This window comes from Pseudopodoces humilis, chromosome 4 (genome assembly GCF_049639895.1).
Source record: "Pseudopodoces humilis isolate 2021_Gansu_Grassland_sample_001 chromosome 4, ASM4963989v1, whole genome shotgun sequence".
NCBI classification, from domain to species: Eukaryota; Metazoa; Chordata; class Aves; order Passeriformes; family Paridae; genus Pseudopodoces; species Pseudopodoces humilis.
In genome coordinates, this window is record NC_142203.1 from 27,511,580 (window position 1) to 27,535,909 (window position 24,330).

General features: G+C 38.4%; 1 protein-coding gene across 4 annotated transcripts in view; it reads left to right on the forward strand.

Moving 5' to 3' along the window:
• The window catches only part of TEK (TEK receptor tyrosine kinase), a 40,832-nt gene extending 16,721 nt beyond the window's left edge, over positions 1–24,111 (forward strand). The window contains exons 3-23 of one of the 4 annotated variants that reach the window (XM_014261190.2): positions 1,220–1,330; positions 4,477–4,629; positions 5,512–5,643; positions 6,640–6,780; positions 6,981–7,109; positions 8,078–8,232; positions 8,487–8,628; positions 9,010–9,171; positions 9,967–10,101; positions 10,855–11,148; positions 12,402–12,701; positions 13,187–13,344; positions 14,618–14,648; positions 15,746–15,856; positions 16,202–16,392; positions 16,864–16,977; positions 17,865–17,935; positions 18,590–18,630; positions 21,248–21,344; positions 21,841–21,940; positions 22,139–24,111. In XM_014261190.2, the coding sequence (XP_014116665.1) occupies positions 1,220–1,330; positions 4,477–4,629; positions 5,512–5,643; positions 6,640–6,780; positions 6,981–7,109; positions 8,078–8,232; positions 8,487–8,628; positions 9,010–9,171; positions 9,967–10,101; positions 10,855–11,148; positions 12,402–12,701; positions 13,187–13,344; positions 14,618–14,648; positions 15,746–15,856; positions 16,202–16,392; positions 16,864–16,977; positions 17,865–17,935; positions 18,590–18,630; positions 21,248–21,344; positions 21,841–21,940; positions 22,139–22,213 (2,843 nt within the window). In that variant the 3' untranslated portion in view covers positions 22,214–24,111. Of the gene's footprint in view, positions 1–1,219; positions 1,331–4,476; positions 4,630–5,511; positions 5,644–6,639; positions 6,781–6,980; positions 7,110–8,077; positions 8,233–8,486; positions 8,629–9,009; positions 9,172–9,966; positions 10,102–10,854; positions 11,149–12,401; positions 12,702–13,186; positions 13,345–14,617; positions 14,829–15,745; positions 15,857–16,201; positions 16,393–16,863; positions 16,978–17,864; positions 17,936–18,589; positions 18,631–21,247; positions 21,345–21,840; positions 21,941–22,138 lie in introns of all 4 variants that reach the window. The other 3 variants (XM_005532652.3, XM_014261191.2, XM_088054340.1) reach the window with 3 other exon arrangements.
• The last annotated feature ends 219 nt before the right edge of the window (positions 24,112–24,330 follow it).

The window sequence follows — 24,330 nt, forward strand, 5'->3', positions numbered from 1 at the left end:
AAGGAATAAGCAGAAACGTTTCTGAAAAAATCTTTCTATCTACTCCTTTCCTTGTTGTTTAAATCAAGTTCTACAAAGAAATGTATAAAAGTACATTTCTGTAAGCAGGAAAATTAATTTCAATTTCCCTGCTGGAAAACCAGTCACTCACACAGAATTTTTATTTTCACTAAGCCATATTTCCAGGTGAGAATATTTTGGTAAAAGTATCACAGCCTGTGAATATGATTATTTTCCTTTGGTTCTTAGTGCAATCCAAGACTCTGTATTTCCAGAATATGGTGAACTAACACAAGCAAAGACTTACACCATCCTATGTCACCTTGTCCCAGCCCTGCATTGTAGAGAATATTCTAGCAGACCAAGGACACGATATTTTATTCAAGGCCTGTTTGCACAACCCAGCCCACAGCCCCAGAAGCAGTGTCCTTGAAGTCTCCTTGAATAACAAGAATGAGGGAGAACAGTGAAGTTGTAAACAAGAAAGAGGGTGATAAGCAAGATGCACTAACTGCAGAATGGGGAGGAGAGACTGACGTAGAGGCGTGTGTGGATTTGCATATAACCATTTATGTTGAAGTAGATGCCCATGATCAAGTTAGTTTAGCAAATAGTAGTTTCGGTTAAGCTGCATGAACCCTGTAAAACCCTCTAAATTGTACTGATTGAAGCAATAAATGGAGTTCACTCTTACCTCTGTGAGGACTCTACAAATATTCTGAGCGGTTTTCCTTTACCGCTTGATTATGATTTCCTGAACAATCCCAACAGTTCTGCATTATAAAGCTTAAGTAGAAGAGAACTGAAATCATCCTAAGTATTTGTTTGCCAGTGATGACTTGTTCCCTAAAATACAATTTCCAGTATTTTTTCCAGTCTGCTTTTAAAATGTCTTAAGGGATAAAGGCACTTGGGAAAGTGTTTTACAGCCATTTGAAGCTCCTGCTTAGAAACTGTTTCCAGTTACGAAGCCAGAAGCCAATTATTTTTTTCATGCCTCAGGTTCCAGTGGAAGTCTGTTGTTTCAGGGTACAGGCAAGTCCTCTGTCTTTGCCAACACCTAGGTTGAGGCTGCTGATGGTAAAGAATCACTTTATGCTCTAAAGAAATTGAGGTATCAAAATCCAAGCAACACTCATGCTATAAACCATTCTCAGGTACCAGGCCAGAGACCAGATAGAGACAGTAACTGCTATTTATCACATACTTCTGTTTTCAGCTTCGTTCCACCCAGTGGCATTAACTGTTACAGCAAATAAGGGAGAGCATGTGAACATTTCCTTCATCAGAATGGCATCAAAAGAGGAAGATGCAGTGATCTACAAGAATGGTAATGAATCTTGTCTTTTCTCCTCCTGCTATCATTGTTTTAGTAGAGAGCCAAGTAACTCTTTTACAGTTATTGCTGCTGATGCCCATGCTGTGCAGCTGTAGCAGACATCATTCATCATACACTTAATGGTTCCTAAAGGGTTGAATTGCCATCTCAAATATGTTGATCTGACCTGTTTCTCTTCCACCAAAATGCACAATCCTCTGTTTATATCTTTGGTTTGTTTTTTGTTTTACTTTTTGATTTCCTTCTACATGTCTACATATATTTGCCTGTTGTTTTTAGGATTTTTGTTTGTCTGTTTCTTTGTTTTTCTTTCTGGGCCACGTTGAAGGCCCAGTTAGTGTATCTTTCACTGCATTTCTACTGCTTTTCAAGTCATACTTTTCATTCTTTAAAAGGCTTTTTGAGGCTATTTATCTTCTATGATGCCTTTCAAGCTAAGAAATTAATCACTAGTACTCTGCTATTAGAAAGAAAAAATTGTTAACAAAATCTAATCCTTATTTCACTCAACTACAAGAATTTTGTAACACCAACTGTTCTATCTAGCATGGCACCTAAATCACATGTACTCACTGTTCAGCTGTGTACTGCTTCTGCTCAATGGTTGGAAATATGCGCAGGTTGCTATCTACATCCTGTAGAAATGAAAAAAAATAGAGGTCACTAAAGCTCACAGTGCCTTCATAATCAGAATGTTAAACCCAACAAATTATGAAGGTGGGAAGCACATGTAATGTACTCCTCCATCTTTGATAGTGTAGCTTACAGTGAGCCACCAGGAAACAGGGAGTAAATAGAGCAGGATGAGGTAAGGAAGTGTCAACACACTGCCAAAGAACTCATGTAGTGAGTCAGCCTCAACCCCAGTTACTTGGAGCACTTCAACAGGCTGGAAGAGTTACATAGATAAAAGGTGACTTTTAAAGAGACAATAGGCAAAGTAGTAGTATTTCACAAATACCTGTTTCTTTGCACTTCAGAGATTCAGCTGTCAGGGCACAGCAGACAAGTTTGCCATCACTTGTCATTTCAGGGTCCCTAGGAAAATTTTGTGGTCTCCTGTCACCAGTTTCTCAGAAAAGAACCAGATGAGATGTTGGAGCAGGAGTGTTTATATCATGACACTCCCTTAGTTGTGATTCCATGTGGATATTCAGCAAAAAATCTCTGACTCTGGACAGTAGGTCAAGTTTTTCAGCTGAGGTTGATGTTGGAACAACACTTCTGAGAAATCCTGATACAGCAACTGGAAAATAAGAAAAAAGGCTTCTGCTACTGTATTTAGCTGTTGCAGTCTTTCACTTCAGCTGTTTCTTCCCCCTTATAGAATCTCACAATGGCTGTCTAGACTGTGAAATGGCTCTGCTAAACAGAGTTGCTTTAAGAAATTGCCATAACATCTTGGAAAACAAGCCATAAGAATTCAGCCTTTCTTAGCAGACTGTAAGCATAAGGCTTTCTTAATGTTTTGCTGTCAAGTTTGTTATGCAGCTTGTAACTCAAAAAATATGTAGAAAATGCCCCCCAGTTTCAAAATAAATCCCTTTCATTATTTGTTTTTTTAATTTGACCCTCTTTTCATGGACAATGATTGTCATGTGCTGTCATGGACTAAAGTGATCCACAGTCTTTCTACTGTTTTGGTTATGATCCTCAGCAAAATTTTACATTTCTAGACTGCCTGAAATTTGACAACAGTCAAATTGATAGTATGTATGGTCACAGACAGCAGAGATCCTGCCTGATGGCTGTTTACCTTCTAAACAATTTAAGAAAAGTGAAAAAAGGGAAAAAAATGTTGCATTTTCAGTGTGACTGTAATGGAATATAGAAGATGAGGACAATTAGATTAATGAGAGTACCATTGGTAATGATCATTTGGCCATTCTAGCTGGCGAATCAGAACAGGATCAGGCTGTCTGGGTTGTTAATGTGAGTAAGCTGGGATTTTGCAGCCAGGAGAAATCCAGACGGAGACCTCTATGGCAGACCTGATGGGAGTTGAAGGAAACCTAGAGAGGGACTTTTGACAGTGACCAGTGACAAGCCAATGGGGAAAGGCTTTATTCTGAAAAAGGGTGGGTTTAGATCAGGCACAAGAAAGAAATTCTTGTATGTGAGTGTAGTAAATCACTGGAACAGGTTGCCCATATAAGTGTTGGTTACTCCATCCCTGGAAGTGTTTGAGGCCAGTTTGGATGGGGCCCTGAGCAACCTGATGCAGTGCAAGGTGTACCTGCCTGGCAGGGGGTTTGAAACTGAATGCTCGTTCAGGTTCTTTCCAACCCAGGCTATTTTAGTGAGTCCCACAGAGACATGCAGTAGTCATAAAATCACAGTTGTGCTGTGTGAGTACATTGGTGGATGACTTTGTTTGTACAGTGTGGATGAGTATGTGCACAAATATTTTAGTGAGAGCTAGCTGGACCTGTCATTAACCTACAGCAGCAGCTTTGCTCTCATAGACTGGAGTGGAAAGACTCCTGGAGCTCCTGAAGCTCAATGGATGCAGCTTCTCTTTGAGAGCAACCAATGTTCAAACAATTTTACCTGGTGATCCAGAGGGATGGAAGAAGACCAAATACTATTGCTTTATTTAGCAAACATGTGTGAGCAAGCACAGCAAACTTAGAATAAAACAAATAAGCTCTTTGGTGAAAAAAAACTAGAAGAGACAGAAATGTGTTAAATCTGGGAAGAAAGATAAAGCTATGCTGAGTTCTTCCTGCTTTGGTCTCCTAAGTAAATCTTTGTGCTAGTCAGAATAAATTTGACCTGACTGGCATTTGCTCTTCAACTCCAGCCACCCTAGAATCCTTATAGATTATTATCCCTTATTTCAGAAAAGACCAAGGAACAAAATAATACTTTCAACCACTAAGCTCTTAGCAAAGCTGAGTGTGAAGTTGTTTGTCTGGTTTATCTACTAAATCTCCTCAAGATGTATCTTCCTTTTTGTTTGCACCTCTCCAGTTAGGGAAAACAGTACAGCTACAGCTGTCAGAAAATTCATAATTAATACATTGATTCTGCTGCTTAGCTTGCCCCAACAGTCATTCAGTAACCAGTGCAAGCTCATTTGTTTGTTTAGAGGGTGAATGACATCTGTGTGTGGTATCTGTGTACTCCTTCCTCAGGCTCCTTCATCCACTCTGTGCCCAGGCATGAAGTGCCAGGAGAACTGGAAGTCTCCTATCCTCAAGTTCAACCACAGGATGCAGGGGTTTACTCTGCCAGATATATAGGAGGAAACCTTTTTACTTCTGCTTACACGAGGCTTATTGTAAGACGTAAGTTCCACTAATGTGTGGGGATGATTAATAGTTAAAAGTCAAAATTAATCTGAAATTAAATATATTGTGCCCAAATAAGGGCCAAAATCTTTCTTGATGTGTGCTGCCATCAGATTATGTTAGAAGGAAGTTTTACCCGAGGGTCTTTGGTACAAGCCAATATTGATGTCAACAGCTGAGAGAGAAAAAACCCAAAACCCGTCAGTTTTAAGTTCAGCATATCTGGACATGTCTGGACCAGGACAGCTAGTTCTTTTGTCAGCATCTCAGCTTTTCAAACACCAAGAATGAATGAAAGAGATAATACTCCACTAGGTCTCCCTGTTCTCCATGGTGAGTTATATCCAGACCTCATTTATCCTAAGGTTCATCACCTTTAGTATACATTATTATAATTTCACAAACTACCTCAGCTTTAGTTAGCTCTTAAGGTTCATTTCTTATTGGATGAAAGAATGAGTTGGGATATTTTACATTAAGTATTTTACATACTTTGCTGCTCATGCTGCTGTGTCCATTAGATATAAAGAAAATTATATTCCATCAACTTGGACAGAAATATAAGATTGATGTGAAAAAATAGATAGCTGTTGAAATATCTCACATTGTAGAGAAAATATTTATGATGCTAACACACATTTCATTCATGAATATCCACACAATACTTCGAGGAGTTGTGAATGAATAAATATAATGGCCCAAATTTGGATTTTGAAGCTACTGCTACGTTACTAACTACAGTGGTCCAGTTTGCTGGCATGTGAGGGTCCATATAGTACTTTTATGTATTTCACTGTTTTCTCTAAAAAGAATATTACAACTTGAGGGGTTACTGAATAAGAAGACAACAAGTATGTCATTGTAATTTTCCATTAAAAGGATGTGAAGCTGAGAAATGGGGTCCTTCCTGTAGCTTCCACTGCCCTTCCTGCACAAACAATGGCATTTGTCATGAAGATACTGGGGAATGCATCTGTCCTCCAGGTTTTATGGGAAAAACATGTGAGAAAGGTAAGTAAATAATATTTTCAGCAATTGCTTATTAATTTGTTCTCAGTAACAGAAATCGCCATACTATTCAGGGAAGCATCATATGGAGTGCCTGATTTTGCAGCTGGTGCCTGAGACAGGACAGAGTTGCTTGACATGAACCCTGAATTCTGTTCTGGCTGTTCTTGCAGATTTCTCTCTTTCTCTCTTCTCCTAGTAGAGATTGTGTTGCTAGGGAAGAGGAATGTTTCCAACAATTCTTGATCAATATGCACTTGGACAATATGCTACCTATCTTCTAGGCTTCATCTTAAGGATACACTGGCACTACAAAATATACTAGAGATTCCCTGGCTGCTTCTGAAGGGAAGCTAATGTGCTCACAGGGTGCTTTGTCTCTGTAGGGACATCAACAGTGTATGTGTGTGCAAAACTGTGTCCGCAGCAAGTAGTTTGGAATTCTGGAAAACTTATCCGGTATCACATTGCTTTGACTTCTCCAAGCATCTTTCAGATTGATTGCTAAATATGTATCCTTTTATTTGAGTGAATTGCAGCACTGCAAGTACTAGAGCTAAGCTGTTGGAATAGTTGACACCCGAACCACTCTAGCATAGCCCTGCTCTTATAGAAGCAAAACCTTGACATCGGCAGTTTCACATGCATTCACTGCTAGGAAGAATATTTGGTTTTCATGGCACTGCTTATTCATTTTACATTAAGGAGGCTTGTAAATAGAATTTATTGCTGAATTTCTGTCTCCACAGATATAAAGCAAGGGTGCTTGGCTGAAAGATCTTCACAGAGAGAAAACTGTTTCTGCTGCCTGTACTTAACTGTCAGAAAAGCCATGGCTTAAGTTTCTGTGGTTGTTAATTGATCTCTTATTTGAATGATCAAAGTGCTATTTTTAATATAAATTCATGTTTTCTCTTGTCTAAGGCAGGATCATTACAAGCACTAGCTCTTTCGTAGACAATACCATTGGATTATTCTTTCCCTCTCTCCCTTCAACAGCTTGCGGAGCCAACACATTTGGCAAAACATGTGAAGAGACCTGTAAAGAAAATTACGGCTGCAAAAACTATATGTTCTGTCTACCAGATCCATATGGTTGTTCTTGTGCAACAGGATGGATGGGATTGGAATGTGACAAAGGTATAGGAAAAAAAAAAAAAAAGAATGTGGGGGTCCTTAATGTTCTGCACACAGGAAATACAGAAGGGAACAAACACGGGAGAGTAATAGAGGATTTTTTTTTATAGTCACGTGAAAAGTTTTTTTCTGTAATGAGATTGAAAAATTATGGAAGACATCTTCTAGTACCTTTTCACTAACTTCAAAATATGAACTTGCAGAGTGCAAACCTGGGTTTTATGGATCAGATTGCAAACTCAAATGTAATTGCCACAATCGAGGAACATGTGACAGATTTAAGGGCTGCATCTGCTCGTTCGGATGGCATGGTCTGCAATGTGAAAAAAAAGGTACAGTAAGGTGGTAAATGGTTGTTCCCAGTGTAACTAAAACAGATCTTAATGCTGGTACAGCATTACCAGTCCAGGCTGGTATTCTTGGTCCACTCACTACTTTCCAGGGGCACTGACATTTCTGTACAGCCTCATTGCAATACAGTATTTTTAAACCTCTGACCTATATGTTGCATTCATCAGGATGATATGCTAACATTTGATCTGATTTTGCTTTCATTAGAGGTAGATTTTCAAGCTTTACTCCATAGGATTTCACTGATCTTAAAATCAGTCTCTGACAGAAGCTGCACAAATCTAGATTTTTGTATAACCTCATGGTATTTTACCATTACCTACCTCTTATTTGGCTGCACACATTCCTATACCATGAGCTTCATGACCTGAAGACTGAGACTCTAAGACAATACCAGAGTTTAAAACTGCTGTGTCAATCTGGGAGAAAGTTAAGTTTACAAAGCTGAACATACCTTGTCTCACTGGATTCAAGCAAGGTATTCTATAAGATGCACTCAGCATTCATTATTTTACCTGGATAAATAAAATTACAAATCCACTGCTGATTTGTGAAACTTTTCAAGAAAAACAGCAAATAGACAAATAGGACTGTGATCCAACCAGCCAAATGATACTGTTGTGATACAAACACACAAACTAGAGAGCAAGTGTATACTGTAAATTCAGAACAAAATGTGTGCATGATTTTGCTGTGGCTACACTGTTTCTGCTTAAAACATCAACAAGAGAGGATAGGGATCAGAAAAATAAAGAAAACTGAATACAGGGCTTGCTCCTTCTCACATTATATAAAAAATGATGTAAAAATGTTGACTTTGCTAAGCATGATTCTTTCACATGCCCACATGAGGGGAGCCAGAACCAGACACCTACACTTCCTACACACCTAAACTTGTCTTTTAAAATGTCTACTGGAAGGGTGACATTATACTATATATCTTCTGTAGGTTCAGCAGATCTTTCACCTCAGATAGTAAACTTACTAGATCCTGTGGAACTCAATTCTGGTGTCGAGTTCAAGCCATTTTGTATAGCAACTGGGATGCCACTTCCTAAATCTGAAGAATTCAAACTCTTGAAGCAAGATGGAACTGTCTTAAGGGTAGGCTCCTAATCAATTGTTTTCTGTTATTTCTAATGTTTATATTGACTTTATCTGTAGTTAATGCATACCATGGTTTTCAAGCATAAGATGAAATTTTGGTATTCTGGGATACCCCATGAACTTCTCAGTACATATGAAAATATGGAGTTGACCATTATAGATGTTTTTTATAGATATCACTAAACTCAAATCATTGGAGTACTCCAAAATGCCCAAATTTTTCAGGCTATATACATCTTTTGTCATTTCAGCCTGATGAAATTTCTACAAGTAATCGTTCTGAAGCCATGTTTAGAATTAATCGAATCCTGCCCGGTGATACAGGAACTTGGGTTTGCAGTGTGCAGACAGTAGCAGGAATGGCAGAGAAACCATTTCAAGTTACAGTCAAAGGTAAAAGCATGAATTTCTTCAAGTGTCTTTGTCTCTCTAATTTTAAGCACAGCTTTATACTCCAGCATGGCTTAGCTTTCTGTTCTCTGCACTGCCAGAAAATGCCTGAATAAATATTTACAGCTGGAATATAAGCAGAAACCCCTTATAAGTAACATACTAATTATGTATATTGAAAGAATAAGTGTGATGGTAAGGTTTAGAAGAACACCCAAGGTTTTTTTTTAAAATATCTTCACTGTTAGCTTTAGCATGTAAAGCCCCATCTATTTTGTGAGAGTTTTGAAGAGCGTCTTCCGTTTTCCTATAGATCCAGGAATAACCAGAGTCTTACTGGTACAGGGAGATATAAAAGAGTTTAATATTTGCATTCTTGTTCAGTTCCTCCTGTGCCACAGTATGCCCCAAGGCTGACAGACAGAGGACATAATTTTCTCATAATTGATATCAATGCTGAGTTGCACAATGGAGATGGACCTGTTGTGTCAACAAAACTTCTGTACAAGCCAGCAAAACGTTATCAATCCTGGATGTCTGTGGAAGGTAAGAGAATGTTCTTTAATTTCCTTAAAAACAAAGCTCACCTACCAACTGAAACATCATATGTTTCCCTTATTGATTAGCTTCAAAAGACTCTACGATGCATAGACGTTAAACCTTTTGTGACTGGATGTGTGATTGTTTATCACTACACATAATGTTCATGTGGATGTGTTATACCAACAGTTGGAAGTGTGTATTCACTTCAGGAACAAAAGGTTTTCCCCTCCTACCTTAGGATTACGTGTACTCAGCATTGGTCCCAGCTATTTTATCCTGTGTAAACAGAAGATTTTCAAAAGCAGTGGGAAGTATGGAGATGCTGGGGCATCTACCACCTTGCATTGTGTTCATTGTGCCCCTAGTGAGACACATAACTTACCAAAATATTTATCAATAATGCAATGGAATGCTAAAATAAAACCTGCTTATTAGTAAGATTACGTCCTCCAGCTATGCTTTCAAATTTTATGCATGGCCTAAAATACTACAGGATACATTACAGGAATTTACCAACAGCTATTACTAAACCAGTATAGCCCAGGATCTGCGTACAGAAAGAACAACGACTAAGCAACCAATATTGTTTTGTCCTGAAAGAAGGGCAGATGAAGCAACCTTTGGACTGGGTTGGAGCTCAACTTAAAAATAATTATTTTATACTTCTAATTTGTTTATCCTACTGAATCAAGAACATCAACAAAAAAAAGGAGCCTGAGCATCTTACCTTGTATTTTCCAAATATTTTCTTCCATAATATGGGACATGGCTTTACTTTCTTTTGACTTTTGTTGTCAGTAAAAGGCACAACTAAAAGACTGGACAATCTGGAACCCAAAACTGAATATCAGTTCTGTGTTCAGCTGAGTCGTCAAGGGGAAGGTGGGGAAGGCCATCCTGGGCCACAGGCCAGCTTCACAACAGCTGCACTTGGTAAGTCACCATCATGGCTTTTCACAAATGGGTGTTTCAGCTGTTTTTCTCTGTGGTCTGTTCCCTGATCTCTGCCAGAACACTTTCACTTGAGCAAAGACTGTTGCACTTGAAAACTTTGTAGACTCTTTCAAAAGAATCTCAGGCAAAGGGATATTAAAAAAAGCAAAGGAAGGAAAAGAAAAAACCAAATAAAAAAACAGGTGAAGAAAACCAGAAAAAGGGAGAGTTATTATTTTCCCTGATTTAGAGATGAGGGAGGATCTGGGAAAGGAAAATTTATATATTTTGGCTGGCTATGCAGCAGAGTTGGAGACAAAGATCACTTTTTTGCAGCCCTTCCTCTTAGTGTTAGATCAATTTATTTTAAAAATGAAGATGTTTTAACAAGCCAGAAAAATTTTAGTCCATTTAGGATACACCTCAAACTGAATACAAACATACAGAATAAATGAGGATTGCACCAGGACCTATCTAGCAAGACAACTGTTGGCTTCTCACATCTAAAAAGTGCATCTGCAACACCAGCTCATTGAAGATACCATTTTATTGGCACATCATCTGTTGATAAGATACTGTGGGACTATCAACACCTCTTAGATGTAACTTCTGCCCAATTATGTGGGATGGCTGAGAGAATTACCCTATGTCACCCCAAACTGGGGGAAGTGGTTGGGAATAACTGGTACTCTTATTTTAACTTAGACACCAGATATGAAATGTTGTTCCCTGTTTCACTGTGGCTTTTCCAAGGTCTTCCTCCACCAGAAGGTATCACTCTCTTTCCAAAAAGTATGACATCACTGAATTTGTCATGGCATCCTTTAACACTGAGGACAGAGGATGATATTCGTGTCGAAGTGGAAAGGAAGAGCGTGAATGACAACGGTGACGAGAGCAGTGTTATTACTCAAGTGCCAGGAAATATGTCCACCTTGATCATTAAAGATCTTGAGCCTAGACAGCAATACATGTGCAGGGTACGGGTGAACACCAGGTCCCAAGGAGAATGGAGCAACTATCTGTATGCATGGACTTTCAGTGACAGTAAGTGCTGATTCACATCCTACTGTTTAATTCTTCATTTTACCCCCAGTGATCAGACTGATTGTCACTTGATGACTACATTAAATGTAATCCTTTATTTTGGTAACACTTAGTTCCTGATGATCGCTTGTGGTTGTTACTGCTATTATTTGGAAAGCTCAGCATCCAAAGGAATTCTTCTGCTGGAAATTGTCAGGAACTATTAATGTGGGGATTTTTTGAAATGGAGAAAAGCAAGCTTGAGAATCCACATCTTCATTTCAGCGCAACTCGTGCTTCTGACACAAGTAGCGTTTTTTTCCTCCTCAGAAGGATGAGCCATCAGAGTTCAGTACTCCAAGCTCTTTTGTTACTCAATTCAGCTATGACAATGCAGAAATAGTCATCACTTAAAGAAGAGAAGATACAATGCAAGGTAAAACCCCTGTGAGCAAAGAGTAGTTAAGTGTGCTACACTGAAGACGGCCCTTGAATTCCCTAAGTGTGAGCAGTGTGCTTTCACAACGCCACAACAAATGCTCTATCTGAACGAAGTACCATCCGAACAGCTGTCCATCTGAATGGCTGATGGGTGACACCGCCCTTACCACACACTGGAAAAGTGGGCTCCTTCCTCCTTACAGGTCATGTAAGGAGGCCCTCACTGAAATCCTACACGTATTAGTTGAAATATCAATGGCTGTTATAGGACTCTCCTGAGCTCTGACACCAAACTGCACTGAGAAGCTCATAAGGGTACTGTTTTCCAGGAGAAGGTACTTAACTTAGTATTCATGGCTGCATCCACAAGTATAGCACTCACATCTGCTGGTGGTTTTCTGATTTGATTTTTGGAAATGTTGGTATCAATTTCCTTTCTTTCTAACAGCCTGACGGGTAATTGCTCTCTGAAATAGTGAAAATATGGGACATGACAATTACAAGGGAATGATAATTCAGTATATAAGGAAATTAATCCTTTTTGCATTAATCTGAAAGCAAATCTGGTGTGCTTGCATACAGCTCAGAGAATGTGTATCTTCATCCAAGACAGTATATTGAATGCCACTCCAGCCTCTGCTGGCAGCATGTAATACTGCTACAAGGATGACTGCACATCAGGATCATAAAATTATTGCATTCAGTTGCCATAGTTCATAAACAAATTTGGTTTTGCACAGCAAAAGCACCGGGGAAAATGTTTTGTTCTCTGTGGAAAGGACAAAACGGTGGATGTACACTCCAATGCCTTGTGTGTTTGTGTTTGTTCTCAGGAATCCCTCCTGCACCAAACAACATCAGGTTTTCTAACACCACAGACACATCCTCAGTCATCTCTTGGACAGCTGCTGAGGGTCATTCTATCTCCTCCATCATCATCAGCTACAAAATATATGGCAAAGCTGAGTACAACCACATTGATATTATCATAAAGAACACCAGCATTACTCAATATCACCTCAAGGGCCTTGAGCCAGACACTGTGTACCAGGTTCAGATTAATGCTCAGAACAACATTGGCTTGAGCAACCCAAACACATCGTTTGAACTGAAGACTCTCCCAGAAACTAAAGGTTAGTTAATCAACCACACTGGATTTCCACAAACCAGGACTGGTTGTGTAAACTAGTTAGCTACGACAGTGTCGTAATACTAATTTTTTAATCTAAATTTTCTTTTGCTCTTAATTTTGACACAGAACTCAGCACCACCAAAATTTAATTGTTAGTTCATTGCATGGTATTGATGAAGTGACAACATGCACCTTTAGTGTATATCCACTAAAAAAGGCCCAGTGATTCAAAAATCAAAGGAATAATTAGATCACTGAATGTGGCCTCATCTCTGCTCTGTCTGAATTCAACAGAATATACAGATGCTCATACATCTGAAATTCAGAGCATCCAATATTTCTGACATTTTTGGAAAACAAAGGGATGTATCCTTAGGTCTTTAAACAGTTTACAAGACAGCAGTTTTCAGTTATGCATTCTTAATGTATTGCTAAATTCAGAATAAGCTGAAAATGATGGTGAATTCTTATGTCCTTTCTCAACAGCTCCATATGAATCAAAAGGAGGCAAAATGCTGCTTATTGCTATCCTTGGCTCTGCAGGGATGACCTGTGTAACAATTCTCCTGGCCTTTCTCATCATGCTGCAGTTAAAGCGAGCCAACTTCCAGCGTCGAATGGCTCAGGCTTTCCAAAATGTGGTGGTAGGTTTCCAGTTTTCTTGTGTCAGTTTGGTTACTAACTTTAGCTCATCTTTTCCAGTTTGTTTTTTTTCCCAATTTCTTTTTCCTGGCATTCCCAAACACTATCTTCTCTTTATGTATGCAATTAGTACTGTTGTAAAGCTTCTCTACTAGTGACCCTGAAGCTAAAGCCATCACAGATACAGGCTAGGAGGTAGAAAACTTTACTTGAAAAAAAATTTTGCAGACCATTTGCTGTGCTTCCTCTTCTGCCTTGTAACACTTGCATATGACTAGACAGAGTCAAGCCAGCCAAGCCAGACAGAATAGAGGAGCCTGTTCTTCATCTATGAAGTCATGACTGATTTTGAAAACTACAAAATGTTAAATGTTGCTTTCAAGCATCAGCAGCTGCTGATACTTGCTCATCCATTTTCAACCCGGGGACAGTAACCAGGGATCTATCAACGGCAACATCATAGTTTTGGCTCTGAGGAAATTGCTGAAGGTTTTAACATCACATGGAGATATCTCTCAGTACACATGTATGTATTTGTATCCTGCTGTAGTCTGGTGCTTTTCAATCACTCTGCTTTCTGGTGCTTTTCTCTGTCTTCCGAGGGGAACCTGTGGAGCAGAATAAAGCTAGCCCAAAGAGTTCCTTCCTATGTATCTAAATAGATTGTTTCATAAACAGGGGTGGGGGACTCACCCAATGATACAATCAGGCTACGGGCCACACATTATAGCTTTGTCTCCTAGTCCTAAAATTTTCCCACAGAAGTATTTCATCAGAATGTGTTCATGAGAATGAGAAAAGGAGATATCTCCTTAAGTATGGAGGATGATTTCCTCTCTCTTTTTATTTCCTTGCTTCTTCTTGCCTCACCTCTCCTATTGAGCCTGACCAACACAAGATTAAATTAAGACTAATATGAGATAAACCTCAAACCTGAGATTTATAACTGGTTTTGAGATAAGTTCTATCACATTATTTTTTCCCACATCCTTCATCTTTAAAATGATTATAAAGCTGTTCAAGTGGCCCAGGTCTAAAAGGTACTTACATGCAAATTAAAAGAATTTTGTGGATATGGGCAGAACTGCTTGTTGCAGTTAAAGTAGGTGTAACTGTCTAATGTACTCTCTTGTTTATGTAAGAGATGGATTGATGTGTGTGTGTGTTTGTGTGTGTGTGTAGATGAGTCAGCATAACTATTTGGGAAATGTAATTGGAGCATTATTCAGTGAAGTAGAAATCACATTTAATGTCATTTTCCTAACTCTGTTGCAGAGGGAAGAGCCAGCTCTGCAGTTTAACTCAGGTACTCTCACTCTGAGCAGGAAAGCCAAAAACAGTCCAGATCCTACTATTTATCCAGTTCTTGAATGGAATGACATAAAATTTCAAGATGTGATTGGGGAAGGTAACTTTGGGCAAGTCCTGAAAGCACGCATTAAGAAAGATGGGTTACGCATGGATGCTGCAATAAAAAGGATGAAAGGTAGTAACGACTAGGGATTCTGTGACTAAAGAATTTTCTTGATTGTGTATTCCAAATGTTTCTCTGTCATACCAAATGCTTAGTAGCCCTCTTCTAACACTAAAATAAATATTCAAAATTGCTAATTAAATTGTATCAGGTGTCACTAGGCCAAGATTTGTCAATGACTGTATTTCTGCTAGATAGAGTTGGTTTCTATTTCTCCTCAATGGTTGATTTGATTAACTATCCTATATTTTTCAATTCATAGATCAGTATGAGCTTCACATGAGTTCATCTGCAATGAGAGATGCATTGGATATATAGGAGCTAGTCTTGGGGCACAGCATTTGTTCACTTCAGCTATTCAGAGACAGCTGCATCTATGCGTGTGTACATATATACCCACAACATAGGGATCATTAATTTTCTTTTTATTCATTGGGCATGACAGCTACGTTCCAGAGAGACCTACAATACATACAATACTGTAAGAAAGTACATGTTTTATTGTAATTCACTAGATCATTATCTAGGCAAATTGAAAAACACTTTTAAGTGTAATGATTAATTTAAAAAGAGCCAAGGTCTGCATACAAGCAGAAATAATCAACAGCACACAAATGGAAGGATTTTATTTCATAAGATCTGCTACAACATTTTACACTCTCAGGTAAGGAGAGTGACATAAAGAGAGTGGGTAAAGATGCTTCATTTCTTGCAGATAGCTTCTACAGACACTCATCCCTCACATTTTTTATCTCTGATTGAAAAATCCTACCTTTTCCTGTAAATACCAATGTACCTTATAGTTTTTCTCTTTCTACTAGGGTTGAAACAGTAGTGGCCCAAGCAACTCAGAGTCCTCATAATTATAAAGAATATTGTTATAAATTCAGTTCAAAGTAAAACAAACACATGCTCTTTTACATTTTCAGAATATGCCTCAAAAGATGATCACAGAGATTTTGCTGGAGAACTTGAAGTTCTTTGTAAACTTGGTCATCATCCCAACATCATAAATCTTTTGGGAGCATGTGAACATAGGGGTAAGATGTTGTTGAATATGTGTACTTTTAAAATTAATTTTAAAACCCCCTCTCTCTATATAGTCCACCCAGTCCTAAGGAATACTAACAGGTCTCTGTACAACATTTGTTTAAAGGTTGGATAAACTTGTGTTTGGATCTACAAGCCCACATTAATACACCAGAAATGATGTTCAACACTAGCTCTAAATTCTCCTCTACTCTTATAAATTACCCTGTTTGACATTTCCCTCCAGTCTGTTTTATGTTTATTTCCTTTTTTCACTCAGGGTAGTGTAAAGTTCCAAAGACTCTTACTGATGATATCTTACTTTGTGATATGCTCACTATCTGATGTTTCATTAGGATATCTTTACCTTGCTATTGAATATGCCCCCCATGGAAATTTACTGGACTTCCTTCGGAAAAGCAGAGTTCTAGAGACAGATCCGGCCTTTGCTATTGCCAACAGTACTGCATCTACTCTTTCATCTCAGCAACTTCTGCATTTTGCAGCAGATGTTGCCAGAGGGATGGACTACTTGAGCCAGAAACAGGTCAGTCTTAACTCTCCACCCACTGAAAGCATGGCAAATACTTTTCCAAGGAATATCTCCTTTAATTAAATTAATTTTTAATTTTAGCTTCTATAGCACACACTGAATGAGATTATTTTTTTGTCTCCATTTAAACCCATCAAACACTATGTCATGGGGAATCATGGAAGAGACATTAAAACTTTAAACAACATGGTAGCTAACTGCTTTCATTTTCAGATAAAGTTTAAAATGTTATTGGTAGTGATATACCAAGCCAATTTCTTTATGTTCTTATTCCATATGTTTGCAATTTTCAATATAGCAGTAAAGTAATACATATCAAACTAATTTATACTTATTTCTCTATTTTATTAATAATTATTATTAGTAGTAGTACTACTACTACTAATAGTACTACTATTAGTACTACTACTATACTAGTAGCACTACTACTAATAGTACTACTACTACCTTTATTTTTTTTTTTAGTTTATTCATCGAGATTTGGCAGCAAGAAACATCTTGGTTGGAGAAAATTATGTGGCAAAAATAGCTGACTTTGGCTTATCAAGAGGTCAAGAAGTTTATGTTAAGAAGACCATGGTAAGGATCAAAATAAATTGATACAGTCTGTTCTGTTAATTTTGCTTTCTTATTTCTTAACCTGTGTTTTCATATGAACAACAATGCAAGCTTACTGGTAGTACAGAACTGATTATTTAAATTTTATTAATTAACATGTAAAAAAAGCATGTTTATTAATATACACATAAATTCATCTACTTGTAAATAAATCCTATACCATGTCTATTATATAAAATGTAATTTAAATTTATATGAATATAGATGACAGTAAAATAGATGAGTCAAGCTGGTATAATTCTATTAAACAAGGCCAAAGTTAACAAGAAGGTAACCAGAGGTACATCAGGATGTGTCCAGAGTTAACACTTTGAAAGATCTGAAAAAGGAAGATATGTAATATGCAGCATGTAGCTATAGACCAGAAAGAGCATTGTGTTGTCAAGGTAACAGGATGGTCAAATGCATCATCTGAGGTATTATTTACATTTCACCATGATGCTGATTGGATATTTTTTTTATTAGCTTTCATGTGAATTGTTCCTTTGGGGAGCAAATCAAATAATCATAGGATCATGGAATGATTTGTTTGGAAAGGTACCTTGAAGACCATCTAGCTCCAACCCCACCTTTCACTATACCAGGTTACTCAGAGCCCCATCCAACTTGGCTTTGAACACTCCCACATCCACAGCTTCTCTGGGCAACCTGTTCCAGTGTCTCACCACTCTCACAATAAAAAATTTCTTCTGTAAAACTGCATAAGTTTAGTAAGTTTATTTACTTGATAAAGTTTACTTGCATAAAGTCAGTTTTCATTAAGGTAACACAGAACGATTGTTGGCATACAAATTGCAATATTGCTACACCAAGAACTGAAAAATAAACTCCCATTAAATAATTTCTAGGGACGGCTTCCAGTCCGATGGATGGCAATTGAATCTTTGAATTACAGTGTTTACACCACAAATAGTGATGTGTAAGTATGCGTTCAAGTGGCATTTTTTAAACAAATAAATATTTTTCCATACCAAGGAAAGTCTGGCAGATAGCATGAGACATCCACTCTTAACTCAAAATAATCAGTAGTCACATCATAAGTGAACAATGGAAGCAAAAAATAAAACCCATAACAAAAAAGTTACTTTTATTTCTCCATCAGGGTCTGGTGAAGTTCTGTGTTCACAACCTACTTGAATGTGCCCCACTACTTTATCTGTACTTCTCATTCAAAACTGGAGACCCGATGAATATTTGGGAAACCCGGAGGAAATTTTTATTTTATTTAGGAAACTATAAATTGTATTTAGAAAAGCACTCCTGTAATTACAGTATTTGCTGAAAGCTCAGAATATGATAAAGATCTTTGGCTGACTCAGAATGAATTAATTTTGGTAATTTTCCTGCTTTCTGATTCTACAAGCCCCATCATTATACAAAAATTTATAAAAATACAAAAAAACATACCACACTTCTCTGTATTCCCTGAATACTAGCAGAACTACTTAGTTTTAATTCAATTTTTTAATAATTTTTAAATTCTAATAATTTTTAAATTGTATTTTAATTTTAAAGTTTTAATAATTTTAAAATATTAACTCTTGTTGCACTTCATAATATCCCTCTGTTGCAGATGGTCATATGGTGTCCTCTTATGGGAAATTGTTAGTTTAGGTAAGTATTTGAATTTTGTATTGCACAGATAAACAATCTGCACCAAGGCAGTTCTATTCACTCAGTCTTTTAAAAATATTGCTTCACAATAGATTTCAATTTTCTTTCTGTTTTATTCTACTACATTTTATTTAGGTTCAGTATGCTTGGAAATGCAGTTGTCAAATTTTCAATTCAGATACCATTTTAAATCAGAAAGAACCACAATGACCATGTTTTCATTACACTATAAAACCCAGGCCATACCTAAATATAAACTTCAGGGTATCATATCTTCATATGTTCATAGATCTATGGGCCCAGATGGGATCTATCCCAGGGTGATTCGGGAGATGGCAGATGAGTTTGCAAATTCATTCATCATTTACCAACGCTCTTGGCTCACTGGTGAGGTTCCAGATGACTGGAAGCTGGCCAATGTGATGCCTATTCACAAAAAGGGTGGGAAGGAGGATCCTGGTAATTACAGACCAGTCAGCCTGACCTGTGTACCCAGTAAGGTAATGGAGCAGTTTATACTGAGTGCCATCACACAGCACTTACAGGATGGCCAGGGTATCAGACCCAGCCAGCATGGGTTTAGGAGGGGTAGGTTGTGTTTGATCAACCTGATCTCCTTTTATGACCAGGTGACTCACCTGGTGGATGCAGGAAAGGCTGTGGATGTTGTCTATTTGGACTTCAGCAAAGCCTTTGACACTGTCTCCCACAGCACACTCCTGGAAAAGCTGGCAGCCCACGGCTTGGACAGGAGCAGTCTGTGCTGGGTTAGGAACTGGCTGGATGGTCTGGGCCAGGGAGTGGTGGTGAATGTTGCTGCATCCAGCTGGGGGCTGGGCACCAGTGGTGTCCCTCAGGGGTCTGTGCTGGGGCCAGTTCTGGGCAATGTTTTTATTGATGACATGGATGAGAGTATTGAGTCTTTCATTAGTAAATTTGCAGATGACACCAAGCTGGGAGAATGTGTTGGTCTGTTGGGAGGTAGGAGGGCTCTGTGGAGAGACCTGGAACAGTTGGATGGATTAGCAGAGTCCAATAGGATGGAGTTTAGTAAGTCCAAGTGCTGGGTCCTGCATTTTGGCCACAATAACCCCCTGCAGCATTGTAGGCTGGGGATGGTGTGGCTGGACAGTGCCCAGGCAGAAAGGGACCTGAGGGTGGCCAGTGACAGCCGGCTGAACACGAGCCAGCAGTGTGCCCTGGTGGCCAAGAAGGCCAATGGCCCCTGGCCTGTATCAGGAATGGTGTGGCCAGCAGGAGTAGAGAGGTCATTCTCCCCCTGTGCTGGGCACTGGTGAGGCCACACCTGGAGTGCTGTGTCCAGTTCTGGCTCCGCAGTTCAGGAAGGACATTGAGACGCTTGAGCGTGTCCAGAGGAGGCAACGAGGCTGGTGAGGGGCTTGGAACACAAGCCCTGTGAGGAATGGCTGAGGGAGCTGGGGTTGTTTAGCCTGGAGAAAAGGAGGCTCAGAGGGACCTTATCACTCTCTACAACTTCCTGAAGGATGGTTGTAGGCAGGTTGGTCCCTTTCTCCAGGCAACAACTGACAGAATGAGGGGACACAGTCTTAAGCTGTGCCAAGGCAAATATAGGTGGGATATTAGGAAAAAGCTTTTTACAGGAAAGGTGATAAAGTATTGGAATGGTCTGCCTGGGGAGGTGATGGAGTCACCATCTCTGTATGTGTTTAGAAAAAGACTGGTTGTGGCACTCAGTGCCATGGTTTAGTTGAGGTATTAGGGCATGGGTTGGACTCGATGATCTTGACGGTCTCTTCCAACCTAGTGATTCTGTGATTCTGTGATATGATATATAGCCTTAATACAACATGTTTTGAGTTTGGTGGGTGGCTTTCCTGCATTTTAAATCATTTAAATATTTTAATGATATTGCAGAGTGGAGGCGTAATCACCTCCTACTCCACATATTCATGAAGAAAATATTTGAACATTAACCTTCAAATGAAATTTAGAGGTCATTTCTGCAGATGCCTCTACCCATAATGATTGTGATACAGCCTTTCACTACTCAAAATCCTTGTGTTACACCTCTCTTGTGATTTGCCCTGGATATGTGCTCTTGGTCTGCTGGCCAGGAGAAGCTACTGACTGTAGTGCACATTTCTGACCAGACTGACCATGAGCTCTGGATTTCTGATTTCTTCCTGGCTTTCCTTACTAAGTGGGTTTGCCATAGATATAGATGCAGTGGAAAAATCAAGAGTCTAACCAAATACCTGCAGAAAGGGGCAAAAATAGCTGACAGTAAGAGCTCCATTGGGTCAATACCAGATATTATTATTGTGATGCTAGTGAAGGAGTAACTTGCCCAGTGACATCAATGCTATTGAAAAAATAGTTTGAATGCAATCAGATCCTGGCTACCAGACTTGTAGAGAAAATTAGGCCACAGATGAGAAAATTGACACTTAGTTTTATTTTTCTCTTTCATATTGTGCATCAAGCAGTAAGGAAGCATTAACAATAAAATCTAGCTGCAAAATATTCTCTAATTTTAAATTAATTTAGCTGTTACTATGTCAGTTCATTTCTACTATGAAATTAAACTTCCTTTTATTGAAACCTACTTCTATTCATGACAATGGTTAAACTTTAGGTGGAACACCATATTGTGGAATGACATGTGCAGAACTATATGAAAAACTCCCTCAAGGGTACCGACTGGAAAAGCCTCTCAACTGTGATGATGAAGTGTGAGTATTGCCTCAGAAAAAACCCAAAAAGAAACAGAATAACACAACCTCAGCTATGGAAAATAGATAATTTCTACAAGGAACTAATAAACAATTTTTTTTTTTTACTGGAAAATATAAAAAACACATTAAAAAATTAAAAAGGCACACAAAATATAGAAACTACATTAAAAAAATTTTAAACTGCACAAGTCCTTTTGTGAACAGCATATACTAGTAACTTGCCATTAATACTTTCCCAGGCTCTCTGTTCCAGCGAGTTATCCTGTTCTTTACATAATATGCCAGGGTTTAGCTGAAAGAGAGATTTTTGATTATTCCAGAGTAAAAGAAAGTTCTCGTCAAACAGCAACCAACTGTGGAAAATATAACTTCAGCTATATATAAATCCATTTCCCTCTGAAAAGTGGAATGTACACAATCTTTAAATTATCAAAAATTTGTAACTTTAACCTATGTATCTAAATTATCAAATGCTGGTGCTGGATTTTTAAAGGTATGACCTAATGAGACAGTGCTGGAAAGAGAAACCATATGAAAGACCATCATTTGCCCAGATACTGGTGGCATTGAACAGGATGTTAGAAGACAGGAAGGTAAGAATAAAACTTTATTTTATATAAATATAAATATAAAAATATAAATATAAATATAAATATAAATATAAATATAAATATAAATATAAATACACTTAAATGATAAAAATAATTAGGCTACACATAATTTCTATATTATTTAGGGTTCTTGAGGCAATGCACCTTGCATCATACCTTCTCTGTTTATTTCCTTTTCAGACCTATGTGAATACTACTCTATACGAGAAATTTACTTATGCAGGCATTGATTGCTCCGCTGAAGAAGCTGCTTAAGATGGACAAATCTTCATTCATCAGTGATGTATTACAGAAAACCAAAATTCAATCTGCTCAAGCCCAAAATGTGATGTGCTGTGTAGAACTGTATATAGCTCTAACTATATATAATACAGCAATACTATTTTACCACAGTTATGTGTGTGTATATCACACAGTAACCTCTGCCTTCGCAGGCTGTAGAAGTGTATATACTGTCCAAAGCAGGTATAGATAGAAGTCATGAAAGTCATCAGATTCATATGCAGGGTGTTCTTTTTTCCTGAGTCATGTAGATATAATGTCTACATGCATATTGTAATGCATTAGGTATTGCCATCTTAGAGGGGTTTTTTTATATTTTCCAAGAGCTATCATAGCAAAGTGGTAACTTATTGCAGTATTCCATATACATTTCATTGTGTTTGAAACAAAAATGCTTGGCAGTTGCAGTGCAACAACGGAAGTTGTAATCCAGTGTGTTCAACAAGGATAATTAAGACAGACTCCTGTTTGAATGCAAAAGTCAGCTAGTAGAAATAATCTAGTCAAAAGTTCTGTTGACACTCATAAGATATAAGGCATGATGTTGCTCTTTCACTGCGTAGTGTGACTGTCAGTTTTTGCCCATATGCAAAATATACATATATTTTGAAGTGTTTAATGCTATCAGAGGCAGCCATACAGCAGTATTCATGAAGCGTAGTGTTGAGGAGCATACTACGTATTGTGAACAACATTTTTACAACTCACCTAGATATACATGAGACTTATTCAATTTGCATTTCATTTAATAATTTCACTGCATAATTATAAATTACTACATACTGTATACAAGCAGGGCTTACTTACTTCTGCTTATTTTACCCTCTTATTCTGTCTGTAGTGTGGTATGGCCTCTCAAAAATATCATACTCAAATGCTTCAAAACAGTGATATTTGACCTGCCAGAAAGGCCACTAGTCCTTAGGTAAGACAAATAGAAGCAGGATTGGCTTGAACTTCTGGTGCAAAGCCAAGTACAAGGGACTTGGTGGATTTACCCTATCCAAATTTCATGTATTAGCCAACTTCATATTTTGCACATATCTTCCCCTCTTGCCCCTGACTTACCAGTTCATAACTGTCCATCAAACCGCAATGATTTCCCAGTTGGTTGCATCAGGTCATCCCCTAAGACTTCGAGAAAGATGCTTGAGAAAGTGCAAGATTTCCCCTTCTGATTCTTAATTTCTGGATGGATATGTGTTTGGTTAAAAGGTGGGGGTATCACAGGAGAGTATAGAGTAACATTAATGATACACACCAGACTGACTCAAATAGAAACACCAAGAGCCCATTTAAAAGGGAATAAGCCAACAAACAAGGATGCTGAGATGACTTGTGTGGCCTTGAGATAGGCAGAACTTGCACTGTAAACCAGGTGCTAGATGTAAACTAGGAGTTTATTATTGGGGATTAAAATAAGTTTACTTATAGAATATTAGAAATTATCTGTGTAGGCTTAAGTTTAATTGCAACTTGCTTTCAGCTTAGCATGAGAGGGCCCTGCTCAAAACTTAGTGTAGGTGAACTTTAAATGAACTCTGTTATCATAATGGCTAAGCAGGGGAGAAAAGAGAGAAAGACTGGTTATCTTCAGATAAGGGCTGAGACCCTGGAGGGCCCCAAGACTGCCCCAAGCTGGAAGATAAGAGCAGTTAATGGCACATGAACATGGAGAATCCAATGAGGTGTTAGAAGACCCCAGACCATAAATCACTGTAGGACTAAGAAGCTCATGTAGGGCACTTGAAGAGTGTTTGAAGGTCGGGTGTACAGACTGTAAGGGTGTAAAGGCCCAGGGATTTCTTTGGTCAGGGTCTCTCTCTGGTGGCACCCAGCTCAAACTGAAATAAACCAACTCTGCCTTAGAACCCAGGGTGCAATCTCGTCTTTCACATTTACAAGAAGCACACAGATTCACTGGACCAAGGGACAGCTCAAAAAATAAGAAAAAAGAGAATAAACAAATTCCAGCACATTTTTCAAAAGAGACTACTCAGCCAGTGGTTTTTGAAGCATGGGCATTGCAATTTGCATTTGAACTAGATTCTTACCAGTCAGTGAGGCGAATAAGAATGTATCTGCAAGGT